At 44.0% G+C, this 22,816-nt stretch overlaps 1 protein-coding gene across 1 annotated transcript in view; it reads left to right on the top strand.

Moving 5' to 3' along the window:
* Positions 1-564: 564 nt before the first annotated feature.
* The window catches only part of DGKI (diacylglycerol kinase iota), a 456,496-nt gene continuing 434,244 nt past the window's right edge, over positions 565-22,816 (top strand). The window contains exon 1 of the mRNA XM_073809968.1: positions 565-1,001. Coding sequence (XP_073666069.1) covers positions 598-1,001 — 404 coding nt within the window. The 5' untranslated portion in view covers positions 565-597. The remainder of the gene's footprint in view (positions 1,002-22,816) is intronic.

The following is a 22,816-nucleotide window of genomic DNA, read 5'->3' as shown; positions in this document are numbered from 1 at the left end:
TAAACTGGACCTCCTCCTCATCCCTTAATTTACCCTGCTCACGAATTCTCTCCCAGGTTCGCCCCGACCACGCGCCCGCTGCATTCCCCCCGAGGTTTCCCACGTAGGGAGGCTTCTGCCAGGCTCCGGCTCTGCACGGTCGGGTAGCGGCGGTGGGGAGAATGCCGCCCTGGACTTCAGGCATCAGGGGACGGGGACGAAGGTGGGCGCTACCGCTCCCGGGCCGGCTGCCTGGGCAGGGCACCTCTCCCTTCCCGGTCTCCGCTTCCTCGTGTCTTAACCGGGGTGCGGCACGCTGTCCTCCGAATTTCCCTCCGGAGCTCTCCTCTCTTGCTGCCAGTGTCCGCGCGCCCCCAGCCCAGCGCCTCCTCATCACCTGCCCTCTGTCTATCTCTCCGGCGACCCGACGCTTCAGGACAGAGTTCAGGTTCGGCCCTGGCCGGTGCCCCCGATTTAGGAAAAGGCCAGGGGGGCGGGAGGGCGCGGGTTTGCAGCGGGGAGGGAGGGGCAGGCGGAGGGAGGTGGCTTCTGATTGGTCGGGGAGGGGGAGTGGAGGCACGGAGTTTCCCACAATGCCCCGGTGCGGGGCCGCCGCGGATGGATGCTGCGGGAAGGGGCTGCCATTTGCCGCCCCTGCCAGCGGCGCGCAGACCTGTTCGCTCTCCGGCGGTGGCGGCCGCCGTCAGCGCTGTTCGTCTGTCCGGCTTCTGCAGCGGCGCCGCCTCGGCTCCCTCCGCGGCCGCCGGAGCGGTCGCCATGAACCCCAGCTCCTCGGCGGCAGAGGAGAAGGGGGCAACGGGCGGCAGCAGCAGCAGCGGAAGCGGCGCCGGGAGCTGCTGCCTGGGCGCCGAGGGCGGTGCGGACCCGAGGGGCGCGGGGGCAGCGGCGGCGGCTGGGGCCGCTGCCCTGGAAGAGCCCGGGGCCGCCGGCCCGAAAGAGAAGGACGAGGCTCTGGAGGAGAAGCTGCGGAACTTAACTTTCCGGAAGCAGGTCTCTTACAGGTAGGAACGCGAGCCCGGCAGCCGGGAGGCAGGTGCCGCCGCGGGGTGCGAGACCCTCTCTGCGCCCCCGAAAGGCGCTTCCTCGGACTTGGGGGCACCTGGCGCCCTCTCTCTCTCTCTCTCTGCCTCCCTCCCTCTCTCTCTCTCCTTCTCCCTCCCCCTTCTGGGCTATGTGTTCACTTCTCATCCCATCCTTCTGGGCTGGAGGGAAGCTACGTGCGCCAGGTTTCCCCCCCGGAACTGGAGAGAAGACTGAGTCCCTGAGGTCAGAACAACAACAGTAAAAATGCGTGTGTGTGTGTGTGTGTGTGTGTGTGTGTGTGTGGGAGCGGGGTGCACACACACATATGCCAGGTTTTCTTGAGAGAAGTCCTCAAAGTTGTCCCTACGCCGGGGTCATCTTCAACCACTCCCCCTACCTTGCCGATTTTACTGGGTGAACCTTTGGCACTAACTTGATACTTGAGATCACGGACAGGCAGAAAAGAACAGCGTTCTATCCTGAAGAGAAATCCTTATGGAAGTTGAACCTGCATTGAAATATCCCATTAAGGAAGAGTCGTTGTGAATCTGTGTCTGTAGATACGCAACTGGTTCCGGAGGGTCACACGTACACGTGGTCTCTTCCTCTCTCCTGGGTGTGCCCAGAAGGACGACTTGGGAAGCCTGCTGGCGAGCAAGGGATGGGGGAGAGAATGGGGCCCGTGCTTGCCCTAGGATGGGTGTATTTACAAGACAAGGACAGTGTGGGGTAAATGGCCACCGAATGATGCCAAAAGACTACCCCAAATTGTGTCAGAATTCACGAATGAGAAATGAGGATCCAGTAGGTTCTCTCCTCCCCCCTGCCCCCCACCTTAAGGCAAGAATAAAGGTATTGATAGATTTGGAGAGTTTTGGAGACCCTTACTGCTTGTTAATTTTAAAAGTTGAGGTGAAAAACAAGCATAGAATTACAAAGATGTGCACTTCCTTGGCCCTGGAGTATTTCTTGAAAAGGGGTCAGTAAAAGCATCCTGTGACCCTCCTCATTTTAAGTTAGCAGTCCTTTCCAGAAGTGCTTATAAAGTTTTAAGCCTGTCACACCATGTGGTGTTATGTAAGCAAAAGCAGATGACAGAGGTGTGTGGGTTTGTGAGGGTGTGTGTTGTATTTCTGGGAGCATGTATGTGAATCACCGGGATCCCCATTGGCATTGCCTGGACTGGAGGCCCCGGTCACTAGGGCATGTGCTCTGTGTCTCAGTGTTGGCGCCTGATGACTCCGAAACGGCCTTCCTGGGGAGGGTGTTACTCCCTCATCCCCCATGTGCGTTTTGTTCACTGTGCATTGAGGGAGTTTCCCACCTGACTTGCTCTTTTAGTTACTCATGTAGATCAGGACGAAAATGGATCTTTCTCTTTATATTTTTGGTTTCTAAAAATAGACATGTGGTGGAGAGTGAGGTAGCTCTAGGGAGGTATGATAGGACACAGGCAGTTCTACTTCTTAGCTATGATGGCCTGTCTGGCCCTTAGGGGACCAGGGGCTACATTCAGCCTAATTTAGGAACTGCGAGTTGGGAGGGACGGTTGATAATGCAGAGCACATTGTGGGTCTGGGCTCCTGGGCCCAGAATCGTTCCTGTGTCGTTGGTATTCATCATCGTGACACCTCACTGGGTAGGGCTACAAAGCCAGGGTTTGCAAGGGAAATCATTTCAGCTCACTTCTTGGCAGGGGTCATTCCCTGAGCCTCTCTCTTGGAAATGAGTACTCTGTGAGGCCATGGCTTTCTGGGTTGCATGCTCACACATGCACGTGTAAGGGTGTGCACACGCAAACATAGACATCGACCCAGAGACGCGGTGTTTTTCTAGCAAAAGGATAACACCGCATCTGCCTTACAATCCACAGAGGTGGATCCCACTTTGTGAACATCATTTCCTTTTAAATAAAGCTTTACAGTCCTCAATTCAGGAAGGCTCCTGCAACAGCATCACCTCAGATGGCTGGTTAAAAATGCCCACCACCCCCCACTTACAAAATCAAGCTCTCTGTGGGTAGGAATTTTTAACAGTCTCCTCAGGCAATGCATAAGCACACTAATATCTGAGGATTGCTGCTCTGCTCCTTGTTTCCAAAGGCTGAACAATTGATCTTTGAACTCATAAGCCATGCCCAGCCAAACAAGGCCAGGCAGTCCCAAAGTCAGAGAAAAGACAGCAGATGGTAGGCATTTCATCTGGCACGTGTTTGTCCTGGGTAACCTGGAGAGTGTCTCCATTTTGATGATGATGATGATTTTTTTAGAGTCATGGTGAATGGCCTACCCATTCACCAGGGCAGCCATTTATGTTGGACTCTGTTGTAGCTGGGCCCGGCCATTTCGCTGGTGGGTTAAGGAATGGTCTGAAAGAAAAGAGCAGCTTTGGCTGGAGCTGGGCATTGGCTTCTCAGTGAGGACCACATCCCCTCACTTCTGGGGGGCACCTGAGGATGGCTTCTGGTGGAAGTTGATGGAGAGGGGTCAGGAAGACCTCACAGAATGGAATCTAAGTGAAGGGGTTGAGTTAGGGTGTGAAGTATGGCTGCTGTGTAAGGGGGATCATTTGAGGTGGGGAAGAAGAGATCTGCAGGTGGTCAAAAAAATCTTTTGAAGAACATGGGTATTTGCGGAATGACACTTGACAGGAGAGAAGAAGGGGGCTGGGGGAGATGGTGTGCGTGTGCGTGTGTGTGTGGGGGTCTCATCTGCTCCTTCTGTTGCTAAGGAACATATAAGCTAGGGTTTAAAAATAAATGAGGAGTGGGTGGGCATATGCAATGACTCCTGTCTTTTTAGGAACCAGAGCCCTTTACAGAAAACCTTTAAATAACCATTTCTGGAGGCAGATTATTCATTTTGCTCGACTTTTACTTTGTTAAGTAAAATAAACTCCTTTATATACCGCTCGATTTCCCCTCATTATCTTCTCTTCCTTTTTTGGGGAACCATTTTCCTCATGAGAATATTTCCTTTATTTCAGGTTCTGCTCCCCTAGAGCAAATAGTCTCCGTAGATTGTAAAGCTGAAGGTTTTAGAAGGCAGTGCAAGTGAGCTGGTACTTTTCTCTTAAAATTACTACTTCCTTTTTCTTTGCAAATTATGGTGCTGCAACAGATACATATGTGCCGATGACTATGTAATGTGTAGGAACTGTTTTTTTTTAACCACTGTAAGAATTCCCATTAAAGTCAGTAAAATTTCAAAAAAATCATTTAGAAACATGCAGGGGAGGGGAAGGAGAAGGTAGCTGATGTTCACTGTCTTCTGTGTACAGGCACTGCGCTAAGTATTCTTGCATGTTATATCTTATTTACTATTCAGTGACAGTTTTATGACGTGATTATGGTTATTTCCATTTTATAAATAAATGGACCTGAGGCTTAGACCTTGGGTAAGAGGCAGCTTTAAACCCAGATCTGACTCTAAATGACATTCTCTTTACACACCATCATGCTTCCCTAACCATTCACTTCTGGCTCGAACTCTTCCCTTGGGTATCTGTTTGCATGGGTGTGTGCAGCGTAAGCTGTTCTTTGATCTCTTCTGTAATATATCACAGGTCATTATTTATTATCTCTTGTATACTTTTTTCTTTGGACCGCGTCCCTTTGGCCATATAATTTTAAGTAACTCCTCTACTCTTTCTGAGATAGAAATGAATATAAATTCATGATCACCAGAAAATATATTGCTTTTGCTTCTGAGAACAAAACCACCTGCATGACACCTGCCATCTCTGTGAAGATACCCAGGTTAGAATTTTATACGCCTTTTAATAAAAACTACACAGGAGTTGTATAGGTGAACCTAGATCCAGGGAAGAGCTGGCCTGTCTGTACCTCTTTGAGCAGCACAGAATAAATGTTGAAGTGTGATTTTGTTTGTAAGGAGGACTGGACAGTTACCATTACTTATGAGTTAGTAATGCCTGTGCTTCAGTTTCTCTACTTATAAACCAGGATGGTAATACCAGACCTTCCTGAAAGGGAGTTTTTGGTATGAGATAAAAGTAGCAGCAAGGAGCCTTTACTTCTTAGATTACGCTGCAAGCTAAAAAAGGGTCTATCACTCTTTACAGGTTGATAAGAACAAAGTATTTCTGTTTTGAGTATTATCCTGCAACACAAGATTGTGATTTTTAGGAAAGACTATTGGAATGTTGAAAGCCAAGTAGGAGAGCATGGACATTGTCTTCCTTGTATGAGAATCAATATTGTATGGGGGGAAGTTTTCTTTTCCTGAATATCAGTATGAAGCATCCTCCTTTGTAAATACTTTTATTTTATTTTTGAATTTTTTTGTCTGCTCTTTACACATTTGTTTGATATCTAGAGACTTCAGGATCAGATTAAAACCTTTGTTCTAGATTCTCTACCTACTGCCCCTGGACTAGAGTTTCCTCTCTGTGAATGGGAGTTGAGTTGAGGAAAGAAGACAGGTTCTCTTGTCCAAGCCTGCCTGGAATAGTGCTTCTGGAAGACAGAGCTGCGGGCTGGAAATGAGAAGTGCTGGTGGTCACCCCCTCCCTGGGTGAAACCATATCCCTGGATGGGGAGCAAGGTGGAAAGGCAGCCCTGCCTTCTTGGTGGCATGTGCCTGGAGAAGACCTTCCTTCACACTGAGCTGGGGAAAGGAGGTTTTTAAAAATTTGGCTTTTGGAGGTGTCAGCGCAGCCATTTCTTACTAGGCACTCTGATCTAAAGTGCTGGGTGTGAGGCCTCAGCATGAAGCACCTTGTGAACAAGTGAAACTAGACAAAGCACAAAGGAAAAGAAAAAAAAAAAGCAAGCTGCAAACCCTCTGAAACAAATGCCTCTGCACCTCTAGCTCTTGTGGAGGTTGGCATCTTCAGTGGAGTCTCCTATTGAAGGGGGACCTTCAAGATGGCGGAGGAGTAAGACATGGAGGTCGCTTTCCTACCCACAGATACATCAGAAATACATCTACATGCGGAACAGCTCCTACAGAACAGCTACTGAACATTGGCAGAAGACCTCAGACTTCCCAAAAGGCAAGAAAATCCCCACATACCTGGCCATGTGGCTGATAGGGTCTTGGTGCTCCAGCTGGGTGTCAGGCCTGAGCCTCTGAGGTGGGAGAGCTGAGTTCAGGACACTGGTCCACCAGAGACCTCCTGGCCCCACACAATATCAGTTGGCGAGAGCTCTCCCAGAGATCTCTGTCTCAACGCTAACACCCAGCTCCGCCCAATGGCCAGCAAGCTCCAGTGCTGGATGGCCTGTGCCAAACAACGAGCAAGACAGGAACACAACTCCACCCATTAGCAAAGAGGCTGCCTAAAATCATACTAAGTTCACAGACACCCCAAAACACACCACCAGATGTGGCACTGTCCACCAGAAAGACAACATCCAGCTCCACCCACCAGAACACAGGCACCAGTCCCCTCCACCAGGAAGCCTACACAAGCCACTGAACCAACCTTACCCACTGGGGTCAGACACCAAAAACAATGGGAACTACGAATCTGCAGCCTGTGAAAAGGAGACCCCAAACACAGTAAGTTAAACAAAATGAGAGGGCAAAGAAATATGCAGCAGATGAAAGAGCAAGGTAAAAACCCACCAGACCAAACAAATGAAGAGGAAATAGTCAGTCTACCTGAAAAAGAATTCAGAGTAATGATAATAAAGATGATCCAAAATCTTGGAAATAGAATGGAGAAAATACAAGAAACATTTAACATGGACGTAGAAGAACTAAAGAGCAAACAAACAATGATGAACAATACAATAAATGAAATTAAAAATTCTCTAAGGGCTTCCCTGGTGGCACAGTGGTTGAGAGTCTGCCTGCTGACGCAGGGGACATGGGTTTGTGCCCCAGTCTGGGAAGATCCCACATGCTGCGGAGCGGCTGGGCCCGTGAGCCATGGCCTCTGAGTCTGCGCGTCTGGAGCCTGTGCTCCACAATGGGAGAGGCCACAGCAGTGAGAGGCCCGCATACCGAAAAAAAAAAAATCTCTAGAAGGAATCAATAGCACAATAACTGAGGCAGAAGGACGGATAAGTGACCTGGAAGACAAAATAGTGGAAATAGTGGAAATAACTGAGGCAGAAGGACGGATAAGTGACCTGGAAGACAAAATAGTGGAAATAACTATGCAGAGCAGCATAAAGAAAAAAGAATGAAAAGACTTGAGGACAGTCTCAGAGACCTCTGGGACAACATTAAATGTACCAACATTCGAATTATAAGGGTCCCAGAAGAAGAAGAGAAAAAGGAAGGGTCTGAGAAAATATTTGAAGAGATTATAGTTGAAAACTTCCCTAACGTGGGAAAGGAAATAGTCAATCAAGTCCAGGAAGTGCAGAGAGTCCTATACAGGATAAATCCAAGGATAAACATGCCAAGACACATATTAATCAAACTATCAAAATTAAATACAAAGAAAAAATATTAAAAGCAGCAAGGGAAAAGCAACAAATAACATACAAGGGAACCCCCATAAGGTTAACAGCTGATCTTTCAGCAGAAACTCTGCAAGCCAGAAGGGCGTGACAGGACATATTTAAAATGATGAAAGGGAAAAAACTACAACCAAGATTACTCTACCCAGCAAGGATCTCATTCAGATTTGACAGAGAAATTAAAACCTTTACAGACAAGCAAAAGTTAAGAGAGTTCAACACCACCAAATCAGCTTTATAGCAAACACTAAAGGAACTTCTCTAGGCAGGAAATACAAGAGAAGGAAAAGACCTACAAAAACAAACCCAAAACAATTAAGAAAATGGTAATAGGAACATACGTATCGATAACTACCTTAAATGTAAATGGATTAAATGCTCCAACCAAAATACATAGATTGGCTGAATGGATACAAAAACAAGACCCATATATATGCTGTCTACAAGAGACTCACTTCAGACCTAGAGACACATACAGACTGAAAGTGAGGGGATGGAAAAAGATATTCCATGCAAATGGAAATCAAAAGAAAGCTGGAGTAGCAATTCTATATCAGACAAAATAGACTTTAAAATAAAGACTATTACAGGAGACAAAGAAGGACACTACATAATGATCAAGGGATCAATCCAAGAAGGAGATATAACAATTGTAAATATTTATGCACCCAACATAGGAGCACCTCAATACATAAGGCAAATGCTAATAGCCATAAAAGGGGTAATTGACAGTAACACAATAATAGTAGGGGACTTTAACACCCCACTTTTACCAATGAACAGATCATCCAAAATGAAAGTAAGTAAGGAAATGTAAGGTTTAAATGACACATTAGACAAGATGGACTTAATTGATATTTATAGGGACATTCCATTCCAAAAACAACAGAATACACTTTCTTCTCAAGTGCTCATGGAACATTCCCCGGGATAGACCATATCTTGGGTCACAAATGAAGCCTTCGTAAATTTAAGAAATTGAAATCGTATCAAGTGTCTTTTCCGACCACAACGTTATGAGACTATATATCAATTACAGGACAAAAAAAATGTAAAAAATACAAATACATAGAGGCTAAACAATACACTACTAAATAACCAACAGATCACTGAAGAAATCAAAGAGGAAATAAAAAAATACCTAGAAACAAATGACATTGAAAACACAATGACCCAAAACCTATGGGATGCAACAAAAGCACTTCTAAGAGGGAAGTTTATAGGAATACAATCCTACCTCAAGAAGCAAGAAAAATCTCAAATAAATAACCTAACCTTACACCTAAAGCAATGAGAGAAAGAAGAAGAAGAACAACAAAAACCCCACAGTTAGCAGAAAGAAAGAAATCATAAAGATTAGATCAGAAATAAATGAGAAAGAAATGAAGGAAACGATAGCACAGATCAATAAAACTAAAAGCTGGTTCTTTGAGAAGATAAACAAAATAGATAAACCATAGCCACACTCATCAAGAAAAAAAGGGAGAAGACTCAAATCAACAGAATTAGAAATGAAAAAGGAGAAGTAACACCTGCCACTGCAGAAATACAAAGGATCCGGAGAGATTACTGTTAGCAACTGTATGCCAATAAAATGGACAACCTGGAAGAAATGGACAAATTCTTAGAAAAGCACAACCTTCCAAGACTGAACAGGAAGAAAATAAACAGACCAGTCACAAGCACTGAAATGGAAACTGTGTTTAAAATCTTCCAACAAACAAAAGCTCAAGACCAGATGGCTTCACAGGTGAATTCTATCAAACATTTAGAGCAGAGCTAACACCCATCCTCTCAAACTCTTCCAAAATATAGCAGAGGGAGGAACACTCCCAAACTCATTCTACAAGGCCACCATCACCCTGATACCAAAACCAGACAAAGATGTCACAAAAAAAGAAAACGACAGACCAATATCACTGATGAACATAGATGCAAAAATCCTCAACAAAATACTAGCAAACAGAATCCAACAGCACATTAAAAGGATCATACACCATGATCAAGTGGGGTTTATCCCAGGAATGCAAGGATTCTTTAATATACGCAAATCAATCAACATGATACATCATATTAACAAACTGAAGGGGAAAAACCATATGATGATCTCAGTAGATGCAGAAAAAGCTTTTGACAAAATTCAACACACATTTATCATAAAAACTCTCCAGAAAGGAGGCATATAGGGAACCTACCTCAACATAATAAAGGTCATATATGATAAACCCACAGCCAACATCATTCTCAGTGGTGAAAAACTGACACCAATTCCTCTAAGATCAGGAAAAAGACAGGGTTGCCCATCCTCACCACTATTATGCAACATAGTTTTGGAAGTTTCAGCCACAGCAATCAGAGACGAATAAGAAATAAAAAGGACTCCAAATCGGAAAAGAAGAAGTAAAACTGTTGCTGTTTGCAGATGACATACTATACATAGAGAATCCTAAAGATGCTGCCAGAAAACTACTAGAGCTAATCAGTGAATTTGGTAAAGTAGCAGGATACAAAATTAATGCACAGACATCTCTTGCATTCCTATGCACTAATGATGAAAAATCTGAAAGAGAAATTAAGGAAACACTCCCATTTACCATTGCAACAAAAAGAATAAAATACCTAGGAATAAATCTACCTAAGGAGACAAAAGACCTGTATGCAGAAAACTATAAGACATTGAGGAAAGAAATTAAAGATGATCAAACAGATGGAGAGATATACCATGTTCTTGGATTGGAAGAATCAACATTGTGAAAATGACTCTACTACCCCAAGCAATCTACAGATTCAGTGCAATCACTATCAAACTACCAATGGCATTTTTCACAGAACTAGAACAAAAAAATTTCACAATCTGTATGGAAACACAAAAGTCCCTGAATAGCCAAAGCAATCTTGAGAAAGAAAAACGGAGCTGGAGGAATCAGGCTCCCTGACTTCAGACTATACTACAAAGCTACAGTAATCAAGACAATATGGTACTGGCACAAAAACAGAACTATAGATCAATGGAACAGGATAGAAAGCCCAGAGATAAACCCATGCACGTATGGTCACCTTATCTTTGGTAAAGGAGGCAAGGATATAAAATGGAGAAAAGACAGTTTCTTCAATAAGTGTTGCTGGGAAAACTGGACAGGTACATGTAAAAGAATGAAATTAGAACACTTCCTAACACCATACACAAAAATAAACTCAAAATGGATTAAAGACCTAAATGTAAGGCTAGACACTATAAAACTCTTAGAGGAAAACATAGGCAGAACACTCTTTGACATAAATCACTGCAAGATCCTTTGTGACCCACCTCCTAGAGAAACGGAAATAAAAACAAAAATAAACAAATGGAACCTAATGAAACTTAAAAGCTTTTGCACAGCAAAGGAAACCATAAACAAGATGAAAAGACAACCCTCAGAATGGGAGAAAATATTTGCAGACGAAGCAAGTGACAAAGGATTAATCTCCAAAATATACAAGCAGTTCATGCAACTCAATATAAAAAAGTAAACAACCCAATCCAAAAATGGGTAGAAGACCTACATAGACATTTCTCCGTAGAAGATATACAGATTGCCAACATACCTATGAAAGCATGCTCAACATCACTAATTATTAGAGACACGCAAATCAAAACTACAATGAGGTATCACCTCACACCAGTCAGAATGGCCATCATCAAAAAATCTACAAACAACAAATGCTGGAGAGGGTGTGGAGAAAAGGGAACCTACTTGCATTGTTGGTGGGAATGTAAATTGATACAGCCACTATGGAGAACAGTATGGAGTTTCCTTAAAAAACTAAAAATAGAACTACCATATGACCCAGCAATCCCACTACTGGGCATATACCCTGAGAAAACCATAATTCAAAAAGAGTCATGTACCACAATATTCATTGCAGCACTATTTACAATAGCCAGGACATGGAAGCAACCTTAGCGCCCATCAACAGATGAATGGATAAAGAAGACGTGGCACATATATACAATGGAATATTACTCAGACATAAAAAGAAATGAAATTGAGTTATCTGTAGTGAAGTGGATGGACCTAGAGTCTGTCATACAGAGTGAAGTAAGTCAGAAAGAGAAAAACAAATACTGTATGCTAACACATATGAATGGAATCTAAAAGAAAGAAATGGTTCTGATGAACCTAGGGGCAGGACAGGAATAAAGATGCAGACGTAGAGAATGGACTTGAGGACACGGGGAGGGGGAAGGCTAAGCTGGGACAAAGTGAGAGAGTGGCATGGACACATATACACTACCAAATGTAAAAGAGATAACTAATGAGAAGCAGCCACATAGCACAGGGAGATCAGCTCGGTGCTTTGTGACCACCTAGAGGGGTGGGATAGGGAGGGTGGGAGGGAGACTCAAGAGGGAGGGGATATGGGGATATATGTATACGTATAGCTGATTCACTTTGTTATAAAGCAGAAACTAACACACCATTGTAAAGCAATTATACTCCAATAAAGATGTTAAAAAAAAAAACCCAAAACTTGGTTCCAGTTTACTGTTTCCTTCTTCAGTAATTACTTAGGACTTGGCTAAGTGTACACTTCCTCCATCAAGACACACCCCAGGCAAGATTGCACTTGAACTTCTGTCCAGAGTCCTTAATCTGCTCTAATTGATCTTTTAGAGGCTCAGTTTTCACATGGGAGAGTGACAGCACTGTGTTCTGTGGCCTCAAGGGATGATGAAGGTGATGGGAGCTTTGTTGGTGTTCATTTCTGCTGTGGCAACAGCAGCATTGCCTCATAGGGTCAGATTCAGTTAGACTAGAACTAGCTCTTTGGAACTCAACTTTCTAATCTGAGAAAATGAGGACTCCTAGTGAGGACCCAGGCTAGCTGCACCTTCCAGGCTTTTCTGGACTGGGATCTGGGATACACATTCCTTACCCAACCTTGAGGTGTCCTTGAAGTGGGTTCAGAAGCCCTCACTCTGAGACTGGAAACATGTGGCAGGACCGTTGCCTACATGTTGGGCTGTGACATTTGCTTTCTTATGCAGTGTTATATTGGTAACATTGATCCTAATTATTTTTTCTGAGACCCTATAACTGTCGTTTTAGGACAGTAGTTACTGCATTAATGGTGGTATATGAATGGATAGCTCGGGGAAGAAGGTAAGGAGTAAAGCAAAATCTACACTGTGGGCTTCCCTGGTGGCGCAGTGGTTGAGAGTCCGCCTGCCGATGCAGGGAACATGGGTTCGTGCCCCGGTCCGGGAAGATCCCACATGCCGCGGAGCGGCTGGGCCCGTGAGCCATGGCCGCTGAGCCTGTGCGTCCGGAGCCTGTGCTCCGCAACGGGTGAGGCCACAACAGTGAGAGGCCCGTGTACCGCAAAAAAAAGAAAGAAAATCTAAGTTGTTAGGCTTTTTATGTTTCTTTGAAGTTGAATTTGCTTGAAATCACTATAAAAATGGGCAAATTTCAAATGGTTGGATGTGGTTGGAATTGTTTGAACTGGCTGGAATGTTGGGCCTGTTACAAGGCATAACAAACCCTTGCAATATAGAAGATTAAAGAAAGAAAAACGCCAAGTTAGGTCTGTTTGCCCATAACGCTCCCATAACTCATCCCTGGCTTGTTCATCCGGCAAACTCCTCCTTAGGCTTGAACTCAAAAGGGTCCACTTTTTGTGGTAGGTGGTTGGTCCTCTCCTGTCCTCACATGATGCTTTTAAACAGCTGTGTTAGGACTGAATTGTAATTTTATCTCCTGGGAATTAGACTAAGATTTGAACCTGGCACGTTCTAGCGGATCTTGGGAATGTTATGTCACCCCTTTGAGGCTCACGTGGTAATAGTAATACCTCTCTTAGAGGTTTGTTAGAATTAAATGAGTTACTTTAGGTAGAGAACTCGGCACAGTGCCTTGCACAGGGTTAACTTTAAATGTCGTATGCTTCCCTGCTAAGTTGTTAGCTCCTTGGAGGACAAAAATTGCACCTTATCATTTGAATCTCTGAATCCTGTTCTTATTGCTCAGTAGGTGTTGGATAAATATTTATTGAATGAATGAATTTAATTGCCTTCTTTAAATAAACTACTATGTTATGCGTTCCCTGTCCATCTCAGCTGTGATTTTTCCTTTTTACTCAGAGAAAGGTCTGCCTTTCTCTCATTTACACTTTGTCCAGCGGCCCAGGACTGTTTCTGTTTACAACTTCCTGTGTGAGTACCTGTGCCAGCCATCTGGCCAGCTATTGGAGGCTGGAGACGGGTGGCAGCATCTCTTGCTTAACCAGCTGTTTGCAGCTTGTCAAAGAAAAGGCCTTAATTTGCCTTCTGAGTAGCACTAATTAGCTCTCCAGCTCTCTGTCTGTCTCATCCCTTTCCAAGGGGCATCATTGATTTTCTCCTCAGGGAATGTTCTGTTGACTTGTCCTTCTGTGAGTAGAACTTAGAACGTGCAGAAAGATGGCTGCCCTATGTTCCCGGAATCTGCCCTGACCGTGGTCCAGCCACGCAGAGGTTACCCCCGTGACCTCTGTTCCGTATTGTTACTTCACTCATTCTCTCCTTCCGACTCACCTGACTGACTGCTGTGGAAAAGCTATTTTAGGAAGAATTCCTCAGTCAACTTCGTGACTCTAAACTAAACCTTTGTTTTGTTTTTAACTTGTTTAATAACGAAGTCTTTGAAAACGTGCCAGCTACTTTTTATTCACGTAACACATAAAGCCCCTGAAGAATGGCTGATGGGTTTCCTGACATCCGTAGGGTTCAGAGAGGTGGCATGAGCACTGTTTGGGTAATTTTAGAAAAAATCAAGCCATCAGGGCTGTGTGTATTGGCTGAGGGAGGGAGCTGTGGTTGGGTAGAGGTGGGAAGAAGGCTCTTTGCAGATTAATTTGAATGTTTTTTCCTTCCAGCCCTGAGGTTTTGTGAGCCTTTGAAATGGAGCAACTACTGTTTTTGAAAGGCAGCGGCTTTCAGAGGGGGACTTGGAGAGTTCTGGGGCCTAACGTCCATGGGTTTTGCTCAAGTGGAGAATGGCCTTCAGATTTTCAGACTCATAAATAAGGAACCAATTCTAAGTTAAGCTATAATAGTAACGGTCTGGCTTTTGTTGGATGGAGGGGGAAACATTCAAAGCTTAAAACAGTAATAATTAAACCACAATCAATCTTACCGTTCTTACTCTTCAATTCTATGAGAGGCAGCGTAGAGTAGTGGCTAAGAACCCCGGTTCTGGAGCCCTACCTCTTGGGTTCAGTTCTCCACCTCTGCCGGCTGTGGGACCATGGGCAAGTTACTTAACGCCTCTATGCCGTAGTTTCCCTGTCTAACGGTAATGACCATAGTACCTACCTTGTATGATTGTTTGAAGGTTGACACTGATAGTGCTCCCTGTCACAAAGTAAGTGCTGTGAGTATGTTTGTTAGGGTGGTATCATCCGTACTTAAGCCCAGTTAAGGAGCAGATTTCGTTTTTTTATTCTTTCTTTTTTCTTTTTTTATACATTTATTTATTTATTTATTATTTTTGACTGTGTCGGGTCTTCGTTGCTGCGCGCGGGCTTTCTCTGGTCGCGGTGAGCGGGGGCTACTCTTTGTTGCGGTGCACAGGCTTCTCATTGTGGTGGCTTCTCTTGTTGTGGAGCACGGGCTCTAGGGGCATGGACTTCAGTAGTTGTGGCATGTGGGCTCGGTAGTTGTGGCTCACAGGCTTAGCTCTTCCGTGGCATGTGGGGTCGTCCCAGATCAGGGCTCGACCCCGTGTCTCCTGCACTGGCAGGTGGATTCTTAACCACTGCGCCACCAGCAAACTCCCCGTTTTTTTAATCTTCAAAATATTGAACATTCATCAAATGTCGGTAGCTAGTGATACAGTTATTCAGATTATATGAAAATGAGATAGATATACACTTAGGAAATTTAATTTACAGGCTTGGCATTCATTAAGGTATAGAATATGTACTTTTCCTTTCACGGTTTATTAAAAACTAGTTCACTCGTACTAGAGGATGTGAAGAGGAGAAAGCTCCTCCCGGGTGCTCTGGAAATCGGATCAGGCAGAAGGCCAAGGTCGCAGAAGACAGGCGCAGTGAGCAGAGGAATCAGGGAGCAGCAGCCCACAGCCCAGCTGGTCGGCTGGGAGCAGGAAGCCAGACGTGGAAGGCTGGGGAACGAGGGTCTCAGAGCTTCCCAGTGTCAGGAATAGACAAGTAGATAAAGCCAGAGGTACTAGAAATAGAGTTGTCACCAGGGACCCCAGGAAAGAGGTTATTAGTCTTCTGGCCTGGCTGGATGATGTCTTCTTTGTATGTGCAGACAATGGCTGGCTGCAGTGTCCCGGCAATCAGAGAAAAAAGCTCCCAGATGCTACCTGTCCTGGATTATTTCAGAAATGGAAGGCTCAGCTTCTGGGGTGTGCTATCGGTTATCTCAGCCAGACCAAACAACATATTTTATTTTTTTTAATTTTAGAAGATTATTCAATATTTGTTGAGCAAATAAAACTGGCTCAGGACTGTGAAGTAAGCATTGAGGAAGTGAATCCATTTTTTTTCTTCAAAAGGCAAAGATGGGGCAGTTTGGTTGCTTTTGTGTATCATGTAGATCTTCGGGAAATAGCCAGAAAAAAGACTTCTTGCAAGGTCCAAAGAGCATTTTAAAATGTGTCATTGCTTTGTACATAAGATGTCAAAATTCTACGGAAAAATTAATTTTTGTTTTAAAAACACTTGAAAGCAATTTATTTAAAGATTTTAAAAAAAGGAGCTTTACAGAAGCTTAACTGGAAGCAGTTGGAAAGGTTCCGTGTATCACTTGGAGACAAACTTCTGGAAAATTCTTCAAATTGAAAGGACTTTGTTCTTATCATTGTACTATGTACATGACAGGGTTTCAGGCAATCTCTCAGACAGAGAGCACTTCCTTTAGAGGTTTTTAAGAAGACAGCCTGATTTAAAACAGTTTCTTCCTTTTAAATTGGCCCCCTCTCAATCAGTAAGCTGTAGTGTATTTTTGTTTCTCTCCAGTGGAAGCACCGTCTTCAGCACCTGAAGTTAGACAGGAAGCAGAAGAACCTTGAACCCCAAAAGCTGCAGAGCATGGTCTTCCTGGGCAGAGTGAACACCCATGGGGCCACCTACCTTCCCAATGCACCCTGCCTTTCCTCCCAATGACCAAAAAGCAGCAGACATCACTGTTCTCATCCTTCCCAGTAGCCACTGGTAGACTGTTCCCTGAGACTGCAAAGACAGCCTGTGTACTTCCAGAGTTCTTTTGCAGTGCAGCTAAGAGAAGGAAAAAGCTTTTCTTGCTTCAAATTGGACTGCAAGTGTTAATTTACTTACCTACCTACTTGTGTGAATATTAATTAGTACAAGTTACTGATTTTATGAAATGCTTAATCTGTGTCGAGAGCTGTTAAACATTTTATATATAGTATTTCATTTAACCCTCAATTGAGTAGGAACTATTATTATTTCCATTTTACAGATAAGGACATTAGGGCTTAGACTTTAAGCAACTTGCCTGAGGTCACAAAGCCAGTTAAATGGCAGAGTTTAGATCTATGCCCATATTTGCTTATTGCCTCCCTAATACAGTTTTTCACTTTGGTTCTTCTTCACCCTTTTCCATTTCCTGTGTGCAAATAGCCATATTTCTACCGTCTAGTAGTTCATTAGACCAAAGTCCCTTGAGAGGAGAGAGCTGTGTGTTTCACCGTAGTGGGCCCAGGCAGTCCTAACACAGGACAGAGAGAAAGGTTGATTGGCTTTACAAAGGTTGATTGGCTAAGAAAACAAGAATTCCTTCCCTGTTCAAGCATAGACTCAGCCCTGTGAATAGCTACATGCTACTGGCAATTGTAAGGAGGCCAAGACAGAGCTTTCCTTGGTGGTTCTTTTTAAAACTATATGAATTTTCCATTGTATGAATGGGGGAATAAATCCAGTTTTCTGAGGCCGGGAAATGATTTGCAGGGATTATAGCCTGGTACTCATGGATTCCAATTCCACCTCCAGTACAAGACCTTATGAGTTCTTATAATCAGAGTGGAACTTGAAGGGAGGTAGGTAATAGTTCAGTGACTTGGGGTCCAGTGAAGAAGTTAGGAACAATTTATGTGCACTTTGTGTGGCTGAAATGGCATAGTAGGTACTTTTTTTTTTTTTTTAAATATTCTAAGAAGAGTTGAGTCTTTCTCCTTTAACTGAAGGGCCTATTCAGTCTTCAGGTACTTGGAATATAAGTTTTTCCATAACAGCATGTTTTAGAATTCATAAATATATTCGTGTGTGTAGTTATAGACACCTAGAAAGTTCCAAAGGATCATTTAAAAAACCTGAGTCATTCTTTCACATTTGAAGAAAACCTTCAGAATTTCTTAGCAAAATAAATCTCTAGTTCAAAAATAAACGTCAAAGCTATTTAAAGATTAAAACAGAAGCTTTCTATGAGCCAGTGCAGAATTATAACAAAATCTAAGGGAATTTATTTTTTTAAAGAAAACAGATTTCTTAAATTGTTAATACTGACTGAATTTAGGTACTTATAATAAAAAATGTGTTTGCTCTTAGAGCTTTACCATTTATGAATTGCTTTCACACGATTGATCTAATTTTACCCTCAAAACAGGTAGAGTGGTAGAGCAGGTGTTGTTTTCATAGACCGTGTACAGTACAGGAAACAGCCACGACCACTAGGTGCCTGCCCCACGGTCACATGCCAGTGACGGGGCATTGCCAGGCTTAGTCTAGTTTTTGGATTTGAAGTCCCGCGTTCCCTTCACTTCAGTGCCCTGCCTCCTTGCACTGCTCTTTGGAAAGAGAGTTCTCAACACTTCCGTCCTGTTCATTTTGCTTACTTGAACTTCTCTCAGTTGTTCACCACGATGAACAACGTTGGAATCCACCACTGGCTGGCATACCAGGTCCATATCGCATTGACGAGGACGATGACCTAATTATCACCCTCATGATTCTGTTTACATGAAAACCGTACAGTGACACCACCGGCATGATGCTAGATGTTTAGTACTCCTCCTACAGGGGGGAAAAGAAGAGAAGATAGAGGACTCTTCAGACTCCTCCTTTGCATTAGTTGCTAAACAGCAGCCATTTCACTGTAAAGGAGATTCGGCTCAAGGAATGACATAGGTATTCCCAGAATAGCATTTCATTTTTATAGCAACTGCATTTCGTGTCTCCATATAGCATATGCTCCTGTGGCTCAGTGATTTTAGGAGAAGAAACAGGTGCCTCGACACATTTGTTGAATATATGGAGAAAATTCAATGTAGCTGATCACCTAATAGCCACACTCCCACGTTCTGTGACTAAGAGTGGGCAGCAGTTTTCAGGATTTGGAAGCACTGCCGAACAGGTATGTTTTTTGAGGCCGTATCTGACGTGAACCGGTAACATCTTGATGGAATACTCCGGCTAGTTGTGAATTCTGTTTTTTGAAGTAATATATGGCATAATGCGAAATTCGCTTGCCGCCAAGGAGTCGGATTGTGGCCAAGATTGCACTGCATTGAGATCTCGCAGGCAACTCAAGGCTCTTACAATGAAGACAAAAGTCAAATGATAGGTTTTCATTGCTTTAAACTCTTCAGTATTTTCTAAATTTTCCACAATCGCCGTGTATTCCATTTGTAATAAGAATAAATGTTTTTAATAAAAACATAAAAAATGAAGACAAAAGAGAGTACTGTATAAGGCTAGCACAAGTCATGGAGTTTAACAGGAAGAAGGGTCGGGGTATTAGAGGGAAATATGTATTTAATGTCCCTATAAGTGTGTGTGTAAAAGGGGAGATGTCAGAGTACAAAGCTGGCAGGTGATCTGTTTTTTTTTAGTTGCACTGTCATTAATTTTTTTTTTTTTTTTTTTTTTTGCCGTACATGGGCCTCTCACTGTTGTGGCCTCTCCCATTGCGGAGCACAGGCTCCGGACGCGCAGGCTCAGCAGCCATGGCTCACGGGCTCAGCCGCTCCGCGGCATGTGGGATCCTCCCGGACCAGGGCACGAACCCATGTCCCCTGCATCGGCAGGTGGACTCTCAACCACTGCGCCACCAGGGAAGCCCTGCCATTAATTTTGAAGGCTGCATGATCCACGTGTGGGAGCTCAGGGTCCTGCCTTTCCAGGCGTTTCCGCCATCTCTGTTCTAGCTTAGACAGACTGTGGTGAAACTTGTATGTATCTAGACAAGTATCTTGTCTCCCGAGAGCAAACTGTTGTTTTCTAAGAGTGCACTGCACACCATCACCCCTTAGTCCCTCTCTCCAGGCCATTTGGGAGAAAATACCTCTTTCCGGGAGCAGATGGGATGCTTGGAAACTGGTCTTTAACTTCCAGTAAATTACCCTCCCATTTATGGCAAAGTACCTCTTCCAGGAACTAGAAGTCATCTTCAGAAGAAATAGTACGTGGATGAACGTTGCTCACAAATGGTGAACGGTTATTCCCACTGAGGTGTTGGGTTCTGTAGCATGGCTGTTTTCAGCATCTCTCCAGCAATTAGTGCTTCTCATATATTTCATTGTGTGCTTTTTACAATCACTCAAAACAGCTTTGGTGAAGCATCTCTGGCGTTATAGGAACCCATTATCCACATGGGAAAATCAAGTCAAGAAGGACCGGGGAGGAGAGGACTAAAATAATTGACTTCCTGGCCTGGTATGAAACCATAGAGAAGCAAGATGCTAAGTGTCTCTCAGAAAAAGCATATCTGGGAGGTGCTCAGTGGAGTACTCTCAGCATTATTAATGGTAATACCAATAATAATAACAACATTTATGAGGCCTTCCTATGTGTGCCAGGAACTGTGCTGAGTGCTTTACATATAATATCTCTGTTAATTCTTACAACAGCCTTATGAGGTAGGTGTGATTGCTGTTTAGTTTTACAGAAGAGGAAACAGGCACAGAGTAACATCTCAGGGCCTCACAGATAGCGAGCTTTGGGGCTAGGATTCAAATGCCAAAAGAACTCTCTGGCTAGTGCCCTTAAGCATTACTCTGGGCCGTACGCTCGTATAAATGTATAAATATACCCTGTTTTCCTTTTGGGAATTACCTCTACCCTGTTGTGTGCAGTCTTGTACATCACGGTGCCTGGCTCTGTACCGTGGAAGGCAGTGAGGTCTTTGGGGGTTGTTGTAGGCGGCTCCTCTCACCACCCTTATTCCTCCTTAAGGCATGAGACGTGGGCTTGGACTCCGGACTCTTTTGGACTTGGCCTCTTAGAGGACTGTCAAAGGGAGTGCCAGTTTGTTCACTTCCATTAGCAATGCTATGGATTTTCCATTAGGAAATGGAAAGGGTAGGGCAGTTCCTGCTGCCCTGGTTCCTGTCCTTTCCAAGCATGGATCACCAGCCTTTCTATTGAACTGTGAACCATCCAACATCTTTCCAATGAAGTTCCTTTTTGTTTAAGTTAACCAGAGTTGGTTTCTATTTTTTGCAGCTAAAAATACAAAACAAAAAAACCTGATAAAATATCTTTGCAGGGCTTCCCTGGTGGTGCAGTGGTTGAGAGTCCGCCTGCCGATGCAGGGGACATGGGTTTGTGCCCCGGTCCGGGAAGATCCCACATGCCGCGCAGTGGCTGGGCCCGTGAGCCATGGCCACTGAGCCTGCGCGTCCGGAGCCTGTGCTCCACAACGGGAGAGGCCACAACAGTGAGAGGCCTACGTACCGCAAAAAAAAAAAAAAAAAAAAAATCTTTGCAAAAAAGTCCACCAGCCTCTCCTGGTGACTGTCTTCCATGCCAGGAGTTCTTCCTTACATTAGGGAGATCCTGTTGGTTAGATCTAATTGTTAGAAAGTGTTGTTATAGAAAAAACTAAAGTATTACCATTTCTTGTATATTTAGCATGAATTAGGTACTTTGTGCCTCCGTTTTTGTTGTTCTCTTATTTAATTATCCAAACTTTCTGAGTTAGTTATTTATATTATACAGACAAGAACACTGAATCTTACAGAGGGGAAACAATTTATTTCAAGTCAAAGAGGTATTAACTGGTGGAGTCGGGAGTCAGACTCATTTCTAGGTCACCCAAAGCTCACATTTTTTCCTATTATACCATGCTGTCTCCATACTGAGTCCAAAATGGACTCCTTTACTTCTTACCTACTGGTATTACAGTTTCACTTCTGGGGGATATTCAGGATAACCCTCCTCCTTTTTCTTTCTTTTAAAATTTTATTTATTTATTTATGTTTGGCTGCATTGGGTCTTCATTACCGTGTGCAGGCTTTCTCTAGTTCCTGCGAGCGGGGGCTACTCTTCATTGCGGTGCACTGACTTCTCATTGCGGTGGCTTCTCTTGTTGCGGAGCACGGGCTCTAGGCCCGCGGGCTTCAATAGTTCCGCATGTGGGCTCAATAGTTGTGGCACGCCGACTCTAGGGTGTGTGGGCTTCAGTAGTTGTGGCTCGCGGGCTCTAGAGCACAGGCTCAGTATTTGTGGCGCGTGGGCTTAGTTGCTCTGCGGCATGTAGGATCTTCCCAGACCACGGCTCAAGCCCGTGTCCCCTGCATTGGCAGGCGGATTCTTAACGAAGGAATTCCCCTCCTCCTTTTTCTATATGATAGGTCTTCAAATATTTGAAGTCAGGTATCACATTTTTCTTTGGCCCTCTTTTCTTTGGACTAAACCATCTCCACTTTTATTCTTCACTTATCTCTTATCTAAAGGTGATTTTGAATCACCTTCCCTTTTCTGGCTACTCCTAATTTGAGAGCATACTAGTTTATCCATATATGGCCTTCTTTATAAGAACTGAGCAGTAAACTAAAAATGTGGTCTAACCAGGTCCACCACTAGCGCATATGATGTCTTTGTTAGAATTGGAAACAGATCTCAAGTCTAGGTGGACAAATGAACAAAAATCCTCCCTTACGTCCAAGCTCTGTCAGCCCAAGAGCTAGGATTTGGCGTATGGTGGGTGGCACTTAGGCTGGATTTCAATCTCCACCTGACCCTTGTCTGGATGCCCTAGTGCAAGACACCATCTGCACAAGAGTAGGTATGGCTCTGGGGGACTTAGTTCCCTTGCTGTGGCCACTGGTTGCCATGAGTATATGGATTTGCACGGGTGCAGGCCAATTGCTGTAAAACTCATTCCAAAAGCCAAATTTCCAGGCTGCCAATTCAACAAATTACTGATGACATTTCCATAGTTTTGCTTAGTTTGCAGACATTTCACTTAAGATTCGTCATTTCAGTTTGGCTAAATGTTTATTTGGCATGTTTTATGTTTACTTTAGACACCAAACACTTCTAGAATGTTCAAGATTCCTCCTCCTTCCCTCCCTTTATTCCTCTCTTCTTTCCTAAATAAGAAAGGGAAAGCTCTCTCTCAACTAC

The sequence above is a fragment of the Tursiops truncatus genome, chromosome 9, assembly GCF_011762595.2.
Source record: "Tursiops truncatus isolate mTurTru1 chromosome 9, mTurTru1.mat.Y, whole genome shotgun sequence".
NCBI lineage: Eukaryota > Metazoa > Chordata > Mammalia > Artiodactyla > Delphinidae > Tursiops > Tursiops truncatus.
This window is presented reverse-complemented; position numbering and strand designations above follow the sequence as displayed.